Source organism: Indicator indicator, chromosome 14, assembly GCF_027791375.1.
Source record: "Indicator indicator isolate 239-I01 chromosome 14, UM_Iind_1.1, whole genome shotgun sequence".
Classification (NCBI taxonomy): domain Eukaryota; kingdom Metazoa; phylum Chordata; class Aves; order Piciformes; family Indicatoridae; genus Indicator; species Indicator indicator.
Window position 1 is genome coordinate 18960195 of NC_072023.1, and position 16852 is coordinate 18977046.

At 37.8% G+C, this 16852-nt stretch overlaps 1 protein-coding gene across 17 annotated transcripts in view; it reads right to left on the reverse strand.

The window, feature by feature from the left end:
- C2CD5 (C2 calcium dependent domain containing 5) overlaps nucleotides 1-16852 on the reverse strand; it is a 57156-nt gene that overhangs the window by 12506 nt on the left and 27798 nt on the right. For all 17 annotated transcript variants that reach the window (XM_054386929.1, XM_054386927.1, XM_054386925.1 and 14 more), the window contains 7 exons: nucleotides 9474-9588; nucleotides 7118-7213; nucleotides 5210-5401; nucleotides 3686-3872; nucleotides 2516-2680; nucleotides 2061-2201; nucleotides 1768-1831 (listed from right to left, as the gene is read on the reverse strand). In XM_054386929.1, the coding sequence (XP_054242904.1) occupies nucleotides 1768-1831; nucleotides 2061-2201; nucleotides 2516-2680; nucleotides 3686-3872; nucleotides 5210-5401; nucleotides 7118-7213; nucleotides 9474-9588 (960 nt within the window). The remainder of the gene's footprint in view (nucleotides 1-1767; nucleotides 1832-2060; nucleotides 2202-2515; nucleotides 2681-3685; nucleotides 3873-5209; nucleotides 5402-7117; nucleotides 7214-9473; nucleotides 9589-16852) is intronic.

Consider the following 16852-nt stretch of genomic DNA (forward strand, 5'->3'; position numbering starts at 1 on the left):
AGAAACTACTATGCTGAAGGGTAGAATGGAGTACTATTAAAGAAAATAAGACTGGATGAGAGGGTTGAGATAAATGCTCAATTTTCACACCTGGAGACACCTGTAATTCAGGATAATATGCTTCAAACAAATTCATAACTTATCTCCAAAAGAGGATAAAACAAGGTTACTGCTGATGCTCTTAATATGAAGGTAAAAAAATCAACTGCAGCAGGATCTAGCAATGGATAACTGATGAGGAATAAAAGATTTGGTGGTAATAACAGATACATATGACAAGGTCAGTTCTGAGTTCAGTACTCAGAATGATAAACACTGACACCAATTTTATTAGGAAGGGAACAGATAACATGCACAGAAGAAATGGAAATAAAGATAAGAGAGAGGACAAGGACAACCAAGATAGAGTAATTTCCATAAAATGGACAACTGCAATTGGCCTCTTATTGAGATCCAGGAGTTGCACCAAGAAAGATCTAACAGATATCTATACAACCAAAACCAGAATAGGAAAGAGTGATACAAAGCAGCACTTCCCTCTTCTCAGGACAAAAAGTGGCTGATGCAAAACAAGCGAAAGAAGCTGGCTCCTATACAAGGACAGATCCTGATGCAAAAACCAGCCTTTTTAACAGGAAAGGCCACACATACAGTGAAGACAAAGACTTCGATTTACAGTACGGCAAAATCACAAAGCAAGTAAAATACAAATGCATTTGTTGAACAAGAATGCTGTAAGGGCAAATTGCCGACTTTCACAGAATCATTCAGGTTGGAAAAGACCCTTTAGACCATGATTTAGGTCAAATCATTAGCCCTACTCTACCAAGTTCACCACTAAACCATATCACTAAGCACTACATTCAGGGATGGTGACTCAACCACCTCCCTGGGAAGCCTGTTCCAGTGCTTGACCACTCTTTCAGGGAAAAAAATTTTCCTCATCTTCAGCCGAAACCTACCCTGCTGCAGCTTGAGGCCACTCCCTCTTGTTCTATCACTGATTACCTGTAAGAAGAGACCAGTAACTACCTCCCTATTGTCCTTTCAGGTAGTTGTAGAAGGCAATAAGGTCTCCCCTCAGCCTCCTCTTCCTCAAAGTCAACAGTCCCAGTTCCTCAGCTTCTCTTCATCAGGCTCATTCTCTAGGGCCTTCACCAGCCTAATTGCTCTTTGCACCTGCTCCAACCCCTCAATGTCTTTCTCATATTGAGGTGCCCAAAACTGAACACAGCACTCAAGGTGTGGCTTCATCAATGCCAAGTACAAGGGTACCATCACTTCCCTACTCCTGCTGGCTACACTATTGCTGATCCAAGCCAGAATGCCCAATAACATTCTTGAAATACAACAGCAGTATGTCATATTATATGGCTATAAATATTTAAACCACTCTGTTCTCTGTAGTTCTACTTTCCTTGACCCTGAAACCTACCAATTAGACAAAGTCTAAAAATCTTCAGAAACCAATAAACTAGTAGAAAAGATCCAGTCGAAGTTCCAATTGTTGTACTCACATGAAATAACAAATTTGCACCAACAGTACAAAGCAGCGGAAACCACACAAATCCTGTACTTGAGTTTTCAATTAGCAACAATCCCCATGAAAAGCTTAATGATTTGTTCCTCACAGGTGTATCTGATAAGCTTAACACTTCCAAGAACATTTTCACTGTTGCTCTTGAACTATTTTTGTAGTAAAACTTGTTCTACTTTGTCATCTTGCAGCTTAGAAGAAAAATTAGAAAAAGATGTTTTTAACCATACCAGCAGGTGGTGGAACATCTGTCAGTAAAGAATGTACATCTTCCATGGCATCTGTATCATCAATCTGGAAAAGCAAATAATGGATAAAAACGATGTTGCTACTCCAGATAAGTTCCAGAAAGATACAAAAAACTTTGTCATCAAGGGATCTTTATCTAGCAGCTAAGTGTATACAGATATAAAATGAAAACACTTACACATGACTTAAGAACTGCCTCTGGAGTTGAGTAAGAATTTTGCTCCATTTTTTAATATCTATTTCAGGAAAAGAGAAGTATGAAAACATTTCTCACCTCCAAGACAAAAGCATCCTTTTTCCCATGTGAAAGGTCTAGTTCTGTGACTTCATCAGAGCTTTCTGATTGAGATCTTAATAATCTGGAACGTTGCCTTGGCTCTGGAATAGGAGACCCAATGACTTCTTCAGGTAGCTCCTAAAAAGGATATAAAAATTAATAGTTGTCCTATGTAGCTTAGAAATAAGTTCAATTATAAACAGTTTTGGTAACAGAATATTCTGAAAATAATTTTCCTGAGAAATAAATATAAGAAAGTACAAATTAATTTGCATAGGTAGCTTAAAAGGCTGAAAATTCCCATAGGTTCCCAAAACATAGTAAGAAGAATCTATATCTGTAACAAAAAAAATACAATTTGTGTTCTAAATTACTCAGTCAACAAGAATTCTTGGGTATACATTATGTGTATCTCTTTGACTTATGTTGAAGAGCATAAAAGCTTTACTTACAGGAGGGTTAATCTCGTAAAGTTCCTTGTTTTTTGCTATTGTATCATTTATTTTCTTTTGCATGTGAGAGATGTGCTGTTCATAGGTGCCATCATTTGGAGTCTTCCCAGCAATCTGAATGCCACCAGGCGTTGGCAAAGCTGCTAGATACACACCTGTTGCAGACTTTTAAAAATGACAATTACATAAGCATGCACTCCTAACATTTCCAGATCAAATCTCCCATAATGCCTATGCTATAAGGACAGCATTGTGACATCTACATTACAGCACCACCTTTTCCTAGAATAATTGGAATTCTCCCTCCCTCCTTATGAACAAACAAAAAAACCTTATTATTTTAGCAAGCTCTGCATTTCTCATGGCTCTTCTCCATGGTGGAGCTCCTACCTAAATGTTTCTAAGTGTGAACTAAAACCTGTGCTCTATAGACAAGTGATGCTTTCAAGGATTTAAAACTTGGCCAAATCATTTACACTTGGCACAATCCCATTTCTATTTACAGAAAACAGATCAGACAAAAGAACGTGCAAATCAGTATCACCCAAGCACCCTCTTACACTGATGAAGGAAGAAGCAGCCTACCTCACTATTTTAACCCCAGATGACAGGATGAGGGTAGAAAATATTGTTAATGAACATTTCTTGACTATCTCTAAGACATTTCGAATTTATCAGTTATTTCCTCTGTGCCATCAAAGAAGAGGCAACAGATATTTCTCTAGCTGGGAACAAACCAAAATATTTATTCAGAGACTTAATTGACCTCATTTGTCACGGAATCATAATGCAAACTTGAGGATCAAGGATCTCTCTGACAGGACATTTAAAGACCACAATAATTTTTTAATAATTTTTGCTCTTAAACCCTTTAAAGTTCCTTTTTTTTCCCTCATCCCCTTTCCAATAATTTCGTCCTCTAACATAATTTTCGTCCCCTACATTATTTTGTCTTCTTTCTTCAAGAGATTTTAATCTTTTTCTGGTGCTGAAAGACAGCCTGTACTATCTGTCAACAATTAAGCAGTCCATTCCTTTCCATCCCTTCAGTTCTAAAAAAAGATGTTGTAGTAACTCTCGTTACTCTGAATCCCCCAATTCTTGTGAAATCCCTGTGCCCCTAAAAACACTACATGAAAACAAGAGTCCCGAGATTAAAACTGTACTTACTGCCAATCCCATTAGCATATTTTCACCCACAGTGATCTGAATTCTCAGCCCAAACAGAGCATTCATTCCTCTCAGCTTAAGTTTGTTCATCAGTTGGGTGTGCACTTCATATTCCATAAATGGCAGGAGATTACTGATAGACGTCGCGTTGGCTTCAGCTTGAGCTTTCTTCTTTAGACGGCACAACCTGACGACACGAGACAGCAGCTGACATCAGCAGGTAAACACTTTTGATCTCAGCACAGGGTATTTTCCAATTGTCCCCTCATTGTACAGCCTAATGCAATCACTTTCTTTTTAATGCATTTTTAAATCTCAAATATTAAATTCTCAGCGAGAAGATCAAAGTAGACCGAGGCACTGAGTCTCGATAAGATCGATCTGATTTTCAGTTTTAATAGAAAACTATGTATTTATATTAACAATAAAAATATGTAACAGAAATTAATTTATAAGCCAGAGCAATACAGCATCTTGAGCAATACTCAAACATATTCCCTATCATGGCAGAACAAAAAAATTTACAAATATTGTGTGGGAAACCATGGAATAAAATCACATCCTCTTTCTTAAAGCCTGATAAAAGACTGGTATCAGACAGAAACAACATGCATCACACAGGGCTTCCCCCACAATACTCTGACTGCACCAAATTATTAGGCAATGTAAAGAAGTCTTCCACACTTTCCAGATAGCCATCTGCTAGATGTTTGGCTAAATATAGTATGTATTTAAATATATACATACTATTTAAATATATAGTCTATATTTACAGCTATAGTACAGCAGTGACTGTTAAAAATATGCCCTGCTCACTTTTGTCAAAGCAAATACTTAAGATTCAGAGAATAGTTCAGGTTGGAAGAGACCTTCAAGAGCATCTAGTTCCAACCTCCACTAGCCCACCTCCCACTAGCCCAGCTTACTCAAGGCCTCATCCAACCTGGCCTTGAACACCTCCAGGCAGGTGGCATCCACAACCTCCCTGGGCAGCCTGTTCCAGTTATTACTGTTCATGCAGTTATTTATCCATGAAGTTGGTGACCCATTCATACTCCACATAGCTAATTCTTCTTTCTTTCCTAGTGTAAATCACTTCTGCAAATTCAAAGACCACAGCATAAACTGGACATAATCAACACTTCTACAGAGATTATGTTCAGTTATGACCATAGGCAAAGAATTAACACAACTGACTTCAACAGTTTTCAGTCCCAAACAGCAAGTTAAAGCATGACAACTCTTACATGCAGGCAGAGAAAATGCAACAATTCTCCTAGTTATTTGAAAAATCAGAACACTTACCAAATGGCTAAGTTACCAGATGTCCATTAACAGGTGTGACATGTAACACAGGAGGAGAAGGCTATCCTCCTCCTCTTCCTCCTCCTGTACCCTAACACACTCATTAACTCCTAGCAACTCAACAGAGAAATTCAAAATTTGATGACATACTGGATTTTAGCAACAGGAGTTCTTTCCAAAATCTTCAAAAATTTACTAAGAAATCATTTTGAGAGATACCTGGCTTGAATAAGACATCCTTTCCCAATAACTATTGCCTCTACGGGAAGATCAATCGTGGTGAAAAGAACATCAGGAACTTTTTGCTTCCTGCAGTTGTAACAGTAAGTGAGGTGTGCAGGGAATGGCATATTCAATTCATCATACGGTATATGGCAAAATCCACAACCTGGTGGTGAAGCCTCTTCAATCCTAAAATTACATTACAGAACACATACTTAAAACATCTTCTTACCAATGATCAACACATGTACATGTATATAAAAGCCTAGAGATGTCTACTTAAATCATACCCTGCAGCTATACTTTGCTCCATTATACCAATGCAACAAGCTTTGCATTTTATATACTAGAAGAATAAAATCAGGTGGCACACTACCAGCTAAAATGCTATAAATAAAATTTGCGTTGAAACTTTTTATGCAGAGATCAAGAAAATGACCAAAAACTTATATAAACCTAAACCATGACTGAGCTGGCTTTAGGCACTATGATTTCTACATGTAGTCCATGGTGTAACAGTTGAACTGAGAATCTCCTGCACCAAACACAATGAAAAGTCTCTTTCATGTGGACTGTGTCCAAAACCCTACACAAACTCCACCAGCACAATATAAACAAACCAACCATCCTACTGCGAAGCAGCCCAATATATACTGACATTGGAAGAAGAACAGCAAGATTATTTCCTAAGATAAGGTGTCAGGTAAACTTTGTTATTCACTTGGAATACTTAGTCTCACTTAAATATCCAGGAATGACCACTATTAAATGATGAACAAGCGTAAGTTAACTGTACCACTACAAATTTATTCTGTTTCACAGATACAATTTCTTTCAGTGAATTCTTAAGCAAATCTGAAAAGACTTGAAACATCAGTTATCACAGATTTTGGTAAATAAATTTTATTTTAAACATGGACTTTGTCCATTTAGTTGTTTTACCTTCCTTTGCGTTTCTAATCTCTGCAAAGTCTCTTAATAGCACCAAAATAGGTATATTGATTTTGAAAAACACCATTTTCTTCATATTATCAACACAACATTTCATTCTCTCCATTATACAGTAAATATGGAAACAAATATTTTTGTTCTGGCTGTAGTTTTCAAAAGTTTATCTACTCAAGATAATAATGACCTCCTGCTACCAAAGTAAAAGAATAATAAATAATGCTTTGTTGGCAGCAACATTACAGAAAAGGCAATTCAAGTGCTAAGGTGTAACAAATACCTTTATGACTAGAATAATGTCCTGAAATATTTGAGGACTACACTGGTAAACACAATACATTACCAATATATGTTATTCTATTTTTTTCTCCCCAAAATAACAGTTTGTCAATAATCGTCCTTCAAATTTTACTTGCAAGAGTAGAAACCAAGGGAAAATTCTTTTTCCTTTGGTTTCATGATTTTGTTCATAAATTTCAGCTAAAACACACAGCTAGCACCATCTTTGGCTTACAATCAAGCTATTTTATCTCCCAAATAGCTCTTAAATAGTATAAAGAGAGCATATGAACACATATTACAGCCACAGGAGTTTTTTGGCTCACATAATGTATCATACATCTGCCATCTTTTATAGTGGGATATAAAGTTGAGAAATATACCTGAAGAGCAGCAAAGGGAAAAAAAAAAAAAGAGTTATGATCTGTGGTTAGTAGTCAAATGTGTTACCTTATTCAGACTGTTAGAAATAAAAACAGAATATCTAATTTGGTGCAGAGTTCCATTACTTCTGTTGTTGTTGTTGTTAGTGAAAAGCAGTAAAGTGGTTGGTCCCGCATCCTGCACTGTAACACTGTAACCTACCCTAATAGAGAAGAACTATCTTGGCTCTGAGGAAAAAAATCAACCTCTCCCTTCTCTGACCCTATGGAAAAGAAGCCAGGCTGCCATGACAACCTTTGTTCCAAACAGCCTTCCACGATGCCATCCTGAAGAAACCTAGGGTTCAGTACAGCTGCTGTGCCAGACGCAGACAAAATACAGACCTCTTCACTAGAAGAGAAAAGAATTACAACAAAGTGAATTCTTACTGCTTAATGCTGCTTTTATTTCAAACTATTAGATTAAAAGACTGGTACAAAAGTCTCAGTGAATTCAACAGAACTGCTAATTTTGCTCCTTTGTGCAGCTGTATCCATTAAATCCCACAAACAAGGCCACTGGGGCATTTAAACCATTGTCTAAGTCAGAGATTCAGAAGGATTGCACAGAAGGACTAAAGAGCTTTGCCCTATGTTATAAATAATAAACTGTAACATTACAAAGGCTAACCAGATTTAAGCATGGTTTGCAATATTATGGTTCATAATGCAAAGAAATCCAACCAGCAAAAGCAAAGAAACATTAAACAAAACACAAACAAGAAAAACAAAGCATAACTGTTTACCAAAGTAAAATGGAAATTGAGAGCCTCTTCATCTCAGAAATATTCACTCAAAATGAAGTTACAGAACAATACTGACAAAGGTGCGTCTTGGAGAACAAAAAGTAGCAAACCAGTAAAATTTTACTATCAACAACTACAATAATGGTACAGATAGCATGCAAAGTAACTGACCATATTTATCATTTAGCAGCGTTAAAGCTTTCAGGAGTGCACGCTACTGACACAGAGTTTGTAATGCATATGAAATTGGTAAACAAGAAATGGAACTCGAGCATTCAGTAATTAAAATACTCTATTGGAAAAATCATGGAGAAAAGCTTTCTCACAGTTTCTAGAATGATACCTCTGCCTTCTTCATTTGTTGTTTCTCTTTCCATAATACTTTTTCATATGTACCACATCTGGCAGACCAGTACATATAGACAGAGCCTTGCTCTTCAAGCACAGAATAAAGCTGAAGTAGTAAGTAAGCACAAGAATTCTAATATTTATCAGCGATCAAATACCTTAAGAAAAATGGGAGTGTGAAATAGCCCAATAACTGACTACCTATCTAATTATTCTCTACATTCTTTCCCCACAGTTAAGGTAGAAAAAAACAAACAAAATATTTGTGCTTTTCACAAGCAGATTGATGGCCAAAGGAATAAACCTTCCATTTCTGGTGCAAATTCACCCCTCAGCAATGGGAACTTACATATGGCAATTTTGAGATGAATATGGTCTTTAATACACCAAGCAAGACAGGACACAACCAGGCAAACATCCTCTGTCTGTAAAGTAAGTTCTCCTGTTTTCCTACTCTGTTAGTCAATGCACAAGCATTTGACTTCCAAAACTTGTTTTCAAGTTTTGTGAGAGATCAATATATTCTGTCAGCTGTTTTTTACCTACTGTGAGGCTATAAATGTGGAGGAGCAATAGATGTGAAGCAATCAATGCTGTGGTTTCCAGCCTGATTGCTTCTGGTTATATCTCACAGATAACAGATGGTGTGCACTCACGAAAGCACTGTGCCACTGTATTTATTTCTTCAACTTATCAACAACAAAGTAAAATGAAATTTCTTTTTCCAAATTCTCTCTTTAAGAAAAGCAAATCTTTAGTGCTTTTTATTTAGGCAAAACGAACTCGACAGGCAACAGTCAATGGATATAAAATACAGCACAGGAGGTTCCACCTCAACATGAGGAGGAACTTCTTCACTGTGAGGGTCGCAGAGCACTGGAACAGGCTCCCCAGAGAGGTTGTGGAGTTTCCCTCTCTGGAGACTTTCAAGACCCAGCTTGATGCGTTCCTCTGTGACCTGCGCTAGACTCTATGGTCCTGCTCTGACAGGGGGGTTGGACTCAATGATCTCCAGAGGTCCCTTCCAACCCCTAACAACCTGTGATCCTGTGAACTTGGAATTAGTACATCCCTAGTAAAGAAATTGTGCCTTAAGTCTGAAGTTTACCATTTAAGTACTGGTGTGCCAGTTGAAGCCAATAATGAAACTTAAATACATACATACATACATATTAAATAAATATTTTTAGGAACCATCTTAACTATTTAGAGTAGGTTTAGAAAACTTCATAGATAATATTGTTACTACAAAAGCAGATCTATAGGTTTGAATTATTTTGTCTTTAAAGACTAATTTTAATGTTTCTTAGAAAAATTCAAAACTGAAAAACTGGAATCAAACCTTTTTTTTTTTAAACAAAGGCAGCACAATACTGAAATCATAGACAATTACTTTAACTCTTAAGAGTACCAGATGACACCAACAACTGCGCTGAAATAATTAATCATTTTGAATCCACTGAAGACAAAGCACATTTTCTGTGGCATTTTGAAAATCAAATCATCATCAGGATTTACCAAATGCTAGTTGATTCACTGTAGCCCACCACAGCATGACAACCCAATGCCTTGGCATGGGATTTTATTTCCTGTCTGATTTCTGCCCACCATGCATCTCGTGTCTCTGGTTCATCTGAAAGACAAAGTATAAATCAGTTCACTATTCTGCACCGTATCAACACAAAGCTTCATGCAATTAATCTGACAAGTCAAATTTTTCAAGGGCTTTATTGCATCTGGACACAATTTATTTCCCAGCTATCACACTTCAAGCAAACACTAACAGGGCTTTTAAATCAGTATTTTGTCTTGTTTCTCAGCCATGTGAACAGGTTCTAACCAATTATTTCTGCATTCTTCTTCCTGTCCATACGACAGAACACCAAAATATTGGAGATACTATTCCAATCTCTACCCACTTAGGGCCAGACTGTCAGCTTCCAACAACAGGAGAACAGCATATAATTTGCAACAAAGCATTACAGATAAATCTGTCATTCTGACAACAGCAGTAACAGTAATGAAACAGTATTTGTAGTAATCAAGTAGAATTTTACTATGGTGTACACTTGCCATCTTTGTAATAACTGCAACTGTACTGCACACAGTTCTGTTAACCACATTTTTAAAGAATTTGTTTGACTGGATTACTGACCAAACACATAGCTCTGTGGTCCTTATTTCAGCACTTCAACTTTGAGAAGCCATAGGTATTTGAAACTACTTCTACACTGAGAAGTAGAAGATGTATGTCGACTGTGCAGTTGTCGATGGTTTTTTGAATCGGTGTCCTGGCAAGCACGACTTCCCCCTCCTACCCCCAGTGGATTCTAATTACCTTTATTGTCTTTGTGGGAATATGTTAAAAGGTATCCCACTTGCTTTTCTTGAATATTGCATTAAAAACACAAAAAAGAGTGCTAGGAGAAAAAGTTTATGCAATCTGTTTATGTTAATTACTCAGCAATGAGCTTCCCGGAACTAAAGCTCGTCGCACAAGCTCTTTACTTAGGAAACCAACGAGCATTGTTTCCGTTTTTTTCTTTCAGAGTGGCTTACCTGTGCCAATGAACTTAGTTGAAAACTATGGTGATTGTTGATACATCAAAAATAAGGGGAAAAACAACAACAAAGATGCTACAAAGAGTTCCGAGTAGACAGATTCTTGTACAATTTTCCTGAAATAACTGAACTTTGCATAGACACAAACTTCTCACCATTGAGATCTCCTTGCTAAGTCAGAACTTCAAATAGCAGCATCCAAATGTGAGATTCATTGGGAACCAGTTTTTTACTATCAGGAATATTTACAAAGGTAGTGTATGATAACCCTATATCATACACTAGGTTCTCTGACAACATGACAAACAAAAATGAGAGATGCAGATATACACATACTTAGAAATCTACTGAAATAAAATATTATACAGCAAGATGTATTCAGCCATGAATTTACCTTCACTTTTTATTCAGAACGAGGCTCTCAGCCTTCCAAAATAAAATAATGAGAATTTTCTAATTAAACAAAAAGAGAGGAATGTATATTCAAGTATACCTAACACTGTACTGAATAACAGCACTCTTGGGTGTCCAGGTTGAAATCTATCCAACCTTTGCTTTAAGAAATGAGCACTGAACAGAAAAAAATACTGTGGTAGTTCTTAAGAAGGCTCTCCATAATCAAGACAAAAATACATACATTAAGACACAAAAGAGACTAAGGATTTTCATGAACTCTAGGGCTTGTAGTAATAGGATGAGGGGCAATGGTCTGAAACTGGAGCAGGGTAGATTTAGGTTGGACATCAGGAAGACGTTCTTTACAACGAGAGTGGTGAAATGCTGGTAGAGGCTGCCCGGGATGTGGTAGAGGCCCCATCCTTGGAGACTTTCAAGATCAGACTTGATGTGGCCCTGGGCAGCCTGATCTAACTGAAGATGCCCTTGCTGACTGCACGGGGGTTGGACAAGATGACCCAGTGCAGTCTGTGACTGTATCAATCATGATCCTTTATATCCAAGTGCATTGTCAACAGGCTTCAATGCATTACTAGAAGACTCTCAAAGAACTGCACTTTGCCATCTCTCAACACCAAAACAGTTTAAACACTTTTGCTGACTAGGAAAAGCAAATGCTTGAGGTGATACACAGTAATACTGGCTCAGGTAGGTGGAGGACCTGCTAGCAAGGCCTGAGACTTTGCAGCTTTCAAAAGCTGAGAATCATGCAAGTACAACTCAGCACAGCACAGGGCTGGAGTTCCCAAGCTCAGCTATGAGAACCATTCACGGTACACAAAGCGTACCTGTGTCTGAACAGAGGCTGCAATTGCTGTCACCAGTTAATGGCAGCAATTTGAAGGCAAAGGCTGCAACTTCTGACAAAAAGTAGAGCTGTATGGGAGATGCAAGACCACACTGGCAATGTTATCACTAACTTTATGGTGAAATGTCACGGAACTTGGGAGCAATTCCTCCTTCCCTATCTAATCACAGACAAGAAGGTTGCTTATCCACATGTGTTTCTCCCTGTAACAGGAAAGCGTAAGCAGTAGGAAAAGTGATTCACTGACTACGCAGAATAACTCTTGCTCAATTGGATTTGATCACAGCCAGCTGGCTATAAGCACTGACTGAACAGCCACACACATTTTTTTATCTTTCAGAGAAAAAAAAAAAAACAAAACACCTGCAAAGGAGAAGCAACTTTTTTCTAGACGTAAAACCAAAAAGCCAATTTTACTAAATCATCGTTTTCCACGTTTAGGTACCATATTGCTCCTACTTGTCACCAATGACCTTTCTATGATAAAAAGTGCAAGAAAATGTAAAATGATGATGAAGGAGTTTAAAGTAAGCTACAGGTGAAGCAATGGTATGAACATTGAAAGTGATGTGGAATAAAGAATAAGATTACAAACAATGATATGTCACTGAAAAGCTAGGTGGCCACAGTAAAAAATGGAACAGAACGAAATGCTGAATGGAACAGATATGCTGAAGAGAAACAGAAAAGGTAGAAATAGTGACGGGTCCCAAACTCTCTGCAAACATTTAACCTTCCTCCACACACCAAAAAAAAAAAATTATAGTTAAATTTAAAGTTCAGAAACAAGTTCCTAAGAGAATTAACAGAATTTTCTTACCTAACTTATCTTAAATACCTTACCATAATGGAAGGCACATATTGGTGGGAGGTTCCTCAACACAATGTCTTGATAGAGCAACATTTAAGAGTTTACTCTGAGAATCTGTTCAACATCAGAATTAACAAAACTATCAACTACAGTAATATAATGGATCATATTCATTCTTAGTAGAGGTAAGAATAATTTTCAGCCGCTGTCTGCAGTGTTAACAGGATCAGGCCCAGTATTTGTCAAAAAATCCAACAAATTCTTACTGCACAAGTTCAAAGATTTCTATGGGAGTCATGCATAAAAAAATTTGTAAAGAAGATTAGGATTTCTGCTAAAGACATGTGACAGGAAGAGGCCAAAAAATAGGAATCAGTATGCTTCTATATTAATAGTGTACATTTACAGTTTACACGGACTTACCTTTGCATATTAAAACACAAAATGATTGTCTACAATTGAAATCAAACACCATGACATCGCAATAATAACTTGGTACAAAACACTGAATGCAGTGCAATGTGTAGCATTCATATTCTTCTAACATTTTTTTTCCACAAGCAGCCTTTTTTTTGACACGAGCCACACAATTTCACATGGGGATGCCATTGTAGCATTTACAAGTTAAGTAAAGCTAAGGGTTTACATAAACAATTAGAGGAGCTAGGGAAGCAGGATGGCATGTGTCCAGCACACTCTTTTAAGAGTGTCTGTTGTTGGTTTTGGCTAAGGCAAAAGCTTAAGAACTGAGGGTTTGCAAAGCAGATTCAGCAGACAGTAGCCAGAAACGGTGGGAATTTTGGCGCATGCTTGGATCAGGTGACAGTACAGACTGAAAACTATGGCAGCTCACTGAAATGGTTACAGAAAGTAATGGCCCTGGATTCTAGGTGGAAGCAAAAAGGCAAGCATACAGAGCACTCAATCACAAGCTTTTCTAGCAAATCTAAGTAGTTTATAGTGAGGTTTTTCTACAAGTTTAAGCAAAAAAGTTGGCAAAATTTACACCGGTGTTATGCACCCATTACTGGAAACCAACAACTGGACATTAAACCTACTGTTATCACTGTTTCAATATTGGCTTAGTAGCTATCCCAAAGTGGAAGCCAAGCACGCTTGTTTCCAGAGTTGGAGACTTGAAAAACCATGTCATTAACAGCACAGCATTCTATAACAATTGTGCCAACTCAAACCTTCCCCAAACTCATTTTATTGAGCAGCTTTAGAAGACACAAACGGCACTGTACTCATTTTGGGCCCCTAAACATTCTATGAGTTAATTCCATCCACCTCCAATTCACCTGTCTCTTTCCTTCAAAATAGGATGCTGATTTCTCTGTTGATAGGACAACATCCTGTCCAAATCTGAATAAAAATTAAGAGTGGTCTCCTGATTACAGAGACCATACTCAGGAGTTATGATTATGAAAGCCAAATCCTGAGACCTCTTGAGACAATTACTCTGAAGTAGGTACTACATGATTTATTTTAACCTATTTAATTATTGTTTAATTTGGTAAATATTTACATTTAATGTAAATGTAAATGTTCTGGAATGAGAACTTCCACTCACACTATGGAAGTTTTTACAAATGACTCATTGTTCTGTTGTCTCAAAAATGGTAATGGAGAAACCAACAATGTTCTTTCAAATTCAGTCTCTGAGACTTTCACTAGGCAGTCATTATCCAGAACTTCTTTATCCCCTTACTCTTGGATCTTCACAACTAAAATCTGTTAACCAGCTTACAGAGAAAAAAGTGTGGGGTTTTTTTCAGGTTAGGTTTTTATGGTTTTAAGAGACACCTTTGTTAGGTTTAGGGGTACCATTCCCTGGGCCTTGGAGTGTAATGAAATCCTCTCTGGTTATCCCATAAACACTGAAATTTCCCATCACCTTCCTAAAATGTTTAGCACTTTAGGAAATGTACAAACAGTCAAAATTGGGTAACAGATAACTAAACCCACAGCAGACTAATCTAAAAGTTTAACAGCTACTCCATCCTTTTCTTAAATTTAGTCCCTATATTCATCTTTAAGACTAAAATATGTGAAAATAAAAATTTTACTTATGACATAGAAACTGAAGGAAGAAGATTATTTGACTTATGAAATGAAAGCTAAGATACACTACACCACAGCTAAAAGCAGTGCAACCACACCAGCAGAGAGAAGAGGTACAATTACTCCTACAGAGTTTAAACTACAGACAGAACACCCACTCCAGAGAATACTGCATCAGTGCTTTTCTGCCAGGTAAGGACAGAGGGCACCTCTCTCACATCTCAATATTGTGTCTACTTCTTGGCCCCTCACTTCAAGAAGGACCTCGGGGAACTGCTTGAGGCAGTCCAGCACAGAGTCATAAAGATGCTGATGGAAGTGGAACATTTCCTTGCTGAGGAAAGGCTGAGGGAGCTGGGGCTCTTTAGATTGGAGCAGAGCAGCTGAGGGGTGACCTCATTCATGTCAATAAAGATGTGAAGGGCAGTGTCAGGAGGATGGAGTCAGGCTCTGCTCAGGGATGTCCAATGACAGGACAAGAGGCAATGGGTGCAAGCTGGATCAGGGGAGGTTCCACATGAGCAGAAGGAAAAACTTTTTCACTGTGAGGGTGAGAGAGCCCTGGAGCAGGCTGTCCAGAGAGGCTATGAAGTCTCCTTCTTTGGAGACATTCCAAACCCAGATAGATGTGTTCCTGTGCGACCTACTCTAGGTGATCCTGCTCTAGCAGAGGGGCTGGACTAGGAAATCACTTGAGGTTTCTTCCAACTCCTAACTTTCTGTGATTCTCTGACAGTGACTACTCTGTGTTCAGTTACATGAATACGTACTTAGAGCTCACCAAAAGATATACAATGCAGTCCCAAAGAAAATTAATGCAAGGATGCATCTGCTTCAAGCACCATCGTAAAAAACATTAAGAAATATTCGTTCCTCTGGAAAGGTTGCAGAAGACCATTCAGTAAACTTATTGAAAAAACATCACGACACTCAGTGCTTAGAAAAGCCTCTGACAATGGCCTTAAACCTCCCATTATCACATCACCACATACTGGTGTACAAGAAGCCAACCTGGAGATCCTCTACAAAAAGGTGAGAGGTTATAGTTAAAATTCTGTTTTTCCTCTACCTCTGCATTACATCCACATAAGACACTAAAAAAAAAAAAAAAAAAAAAAAAAAAGGAAAACCCCCACACCATTCTGACGTTTTCTACTATGTTCTTACAAGTAGCACCATGTTTACACCTCAGACAAAGCAGTAAGAAACGTCATTTGCACATTCACCATATGTTTGTATTTCTGTGAAAGAAAAATATTCAGTTACAGAACCAAAACATAATTCAAGCTTTCTTGCATTTCCTCATATTCAAAACTAAGGTTCTAGAGAATTTCGCACTCAAACAGCAGGTCCGGGTATCACACAAAGAGCTCAAAAGATCCCTAGGAATTTTGTTGGCAGTCTTTCCTCCTTCCATGTTTCTGACTACTGCAGTTAACAAAACACTACTGATGCAGTTCCCTGAATGAGGAGTTAAAAATGCAGTGCTAACACTGTCTATGCTAGAGATATATATAAGTTATTTACCATGATGGTGGTGGAACACTGTAATAGGTTGCCCACAGAGGCAGCTGAGGCCCCATCCCTGAAAGTATTTAAGGTAAGGCTCAGCAAGGCTCTGGGCAACCAGATCTAGTGGAGGATGCTGATTGCAAGGGGGTTGGACTAGATGACCTTTAGAGGTCCCTTCCAACCCAAACCATTCTATTGTTCTACATCTTTTTTTGTTATCCCTATCTTGGATATTCTGCCAAGAAATAAATTCCAGCTTAGGGTGGGATGGGAAGGAGAAGGCACCTTTTTCTTCCTCCTGCAAGCTGACTGCATTTTACAATATTTATGAATCAACAAATCCCAGCATATATACTAACCTTCCCTTTAAACACTGTCCTCATTTATTTTCCATCTTCTTGCACAATTTTTATATTATTTAGAAAAACACATTCAACAATTCCCTGAAATTAAGTGCAGCCATCCTTGAAGGAAGTGCAAGCCAACACAAAACAAATCATAACTAACCCACAGGCCCCACCCCCAAATCAAACAAAAAAAATATTTTTTTAAAACTAATAATAATTCACACCTGACATGATCCCAACTATATAAGCAATCCATTCTCCTTCCTTAAGTCACCTGCTTCATGGACACTGAGCTGAAAGCTACTACAAAACGATCATCTGAACATTCAGCTTTCCA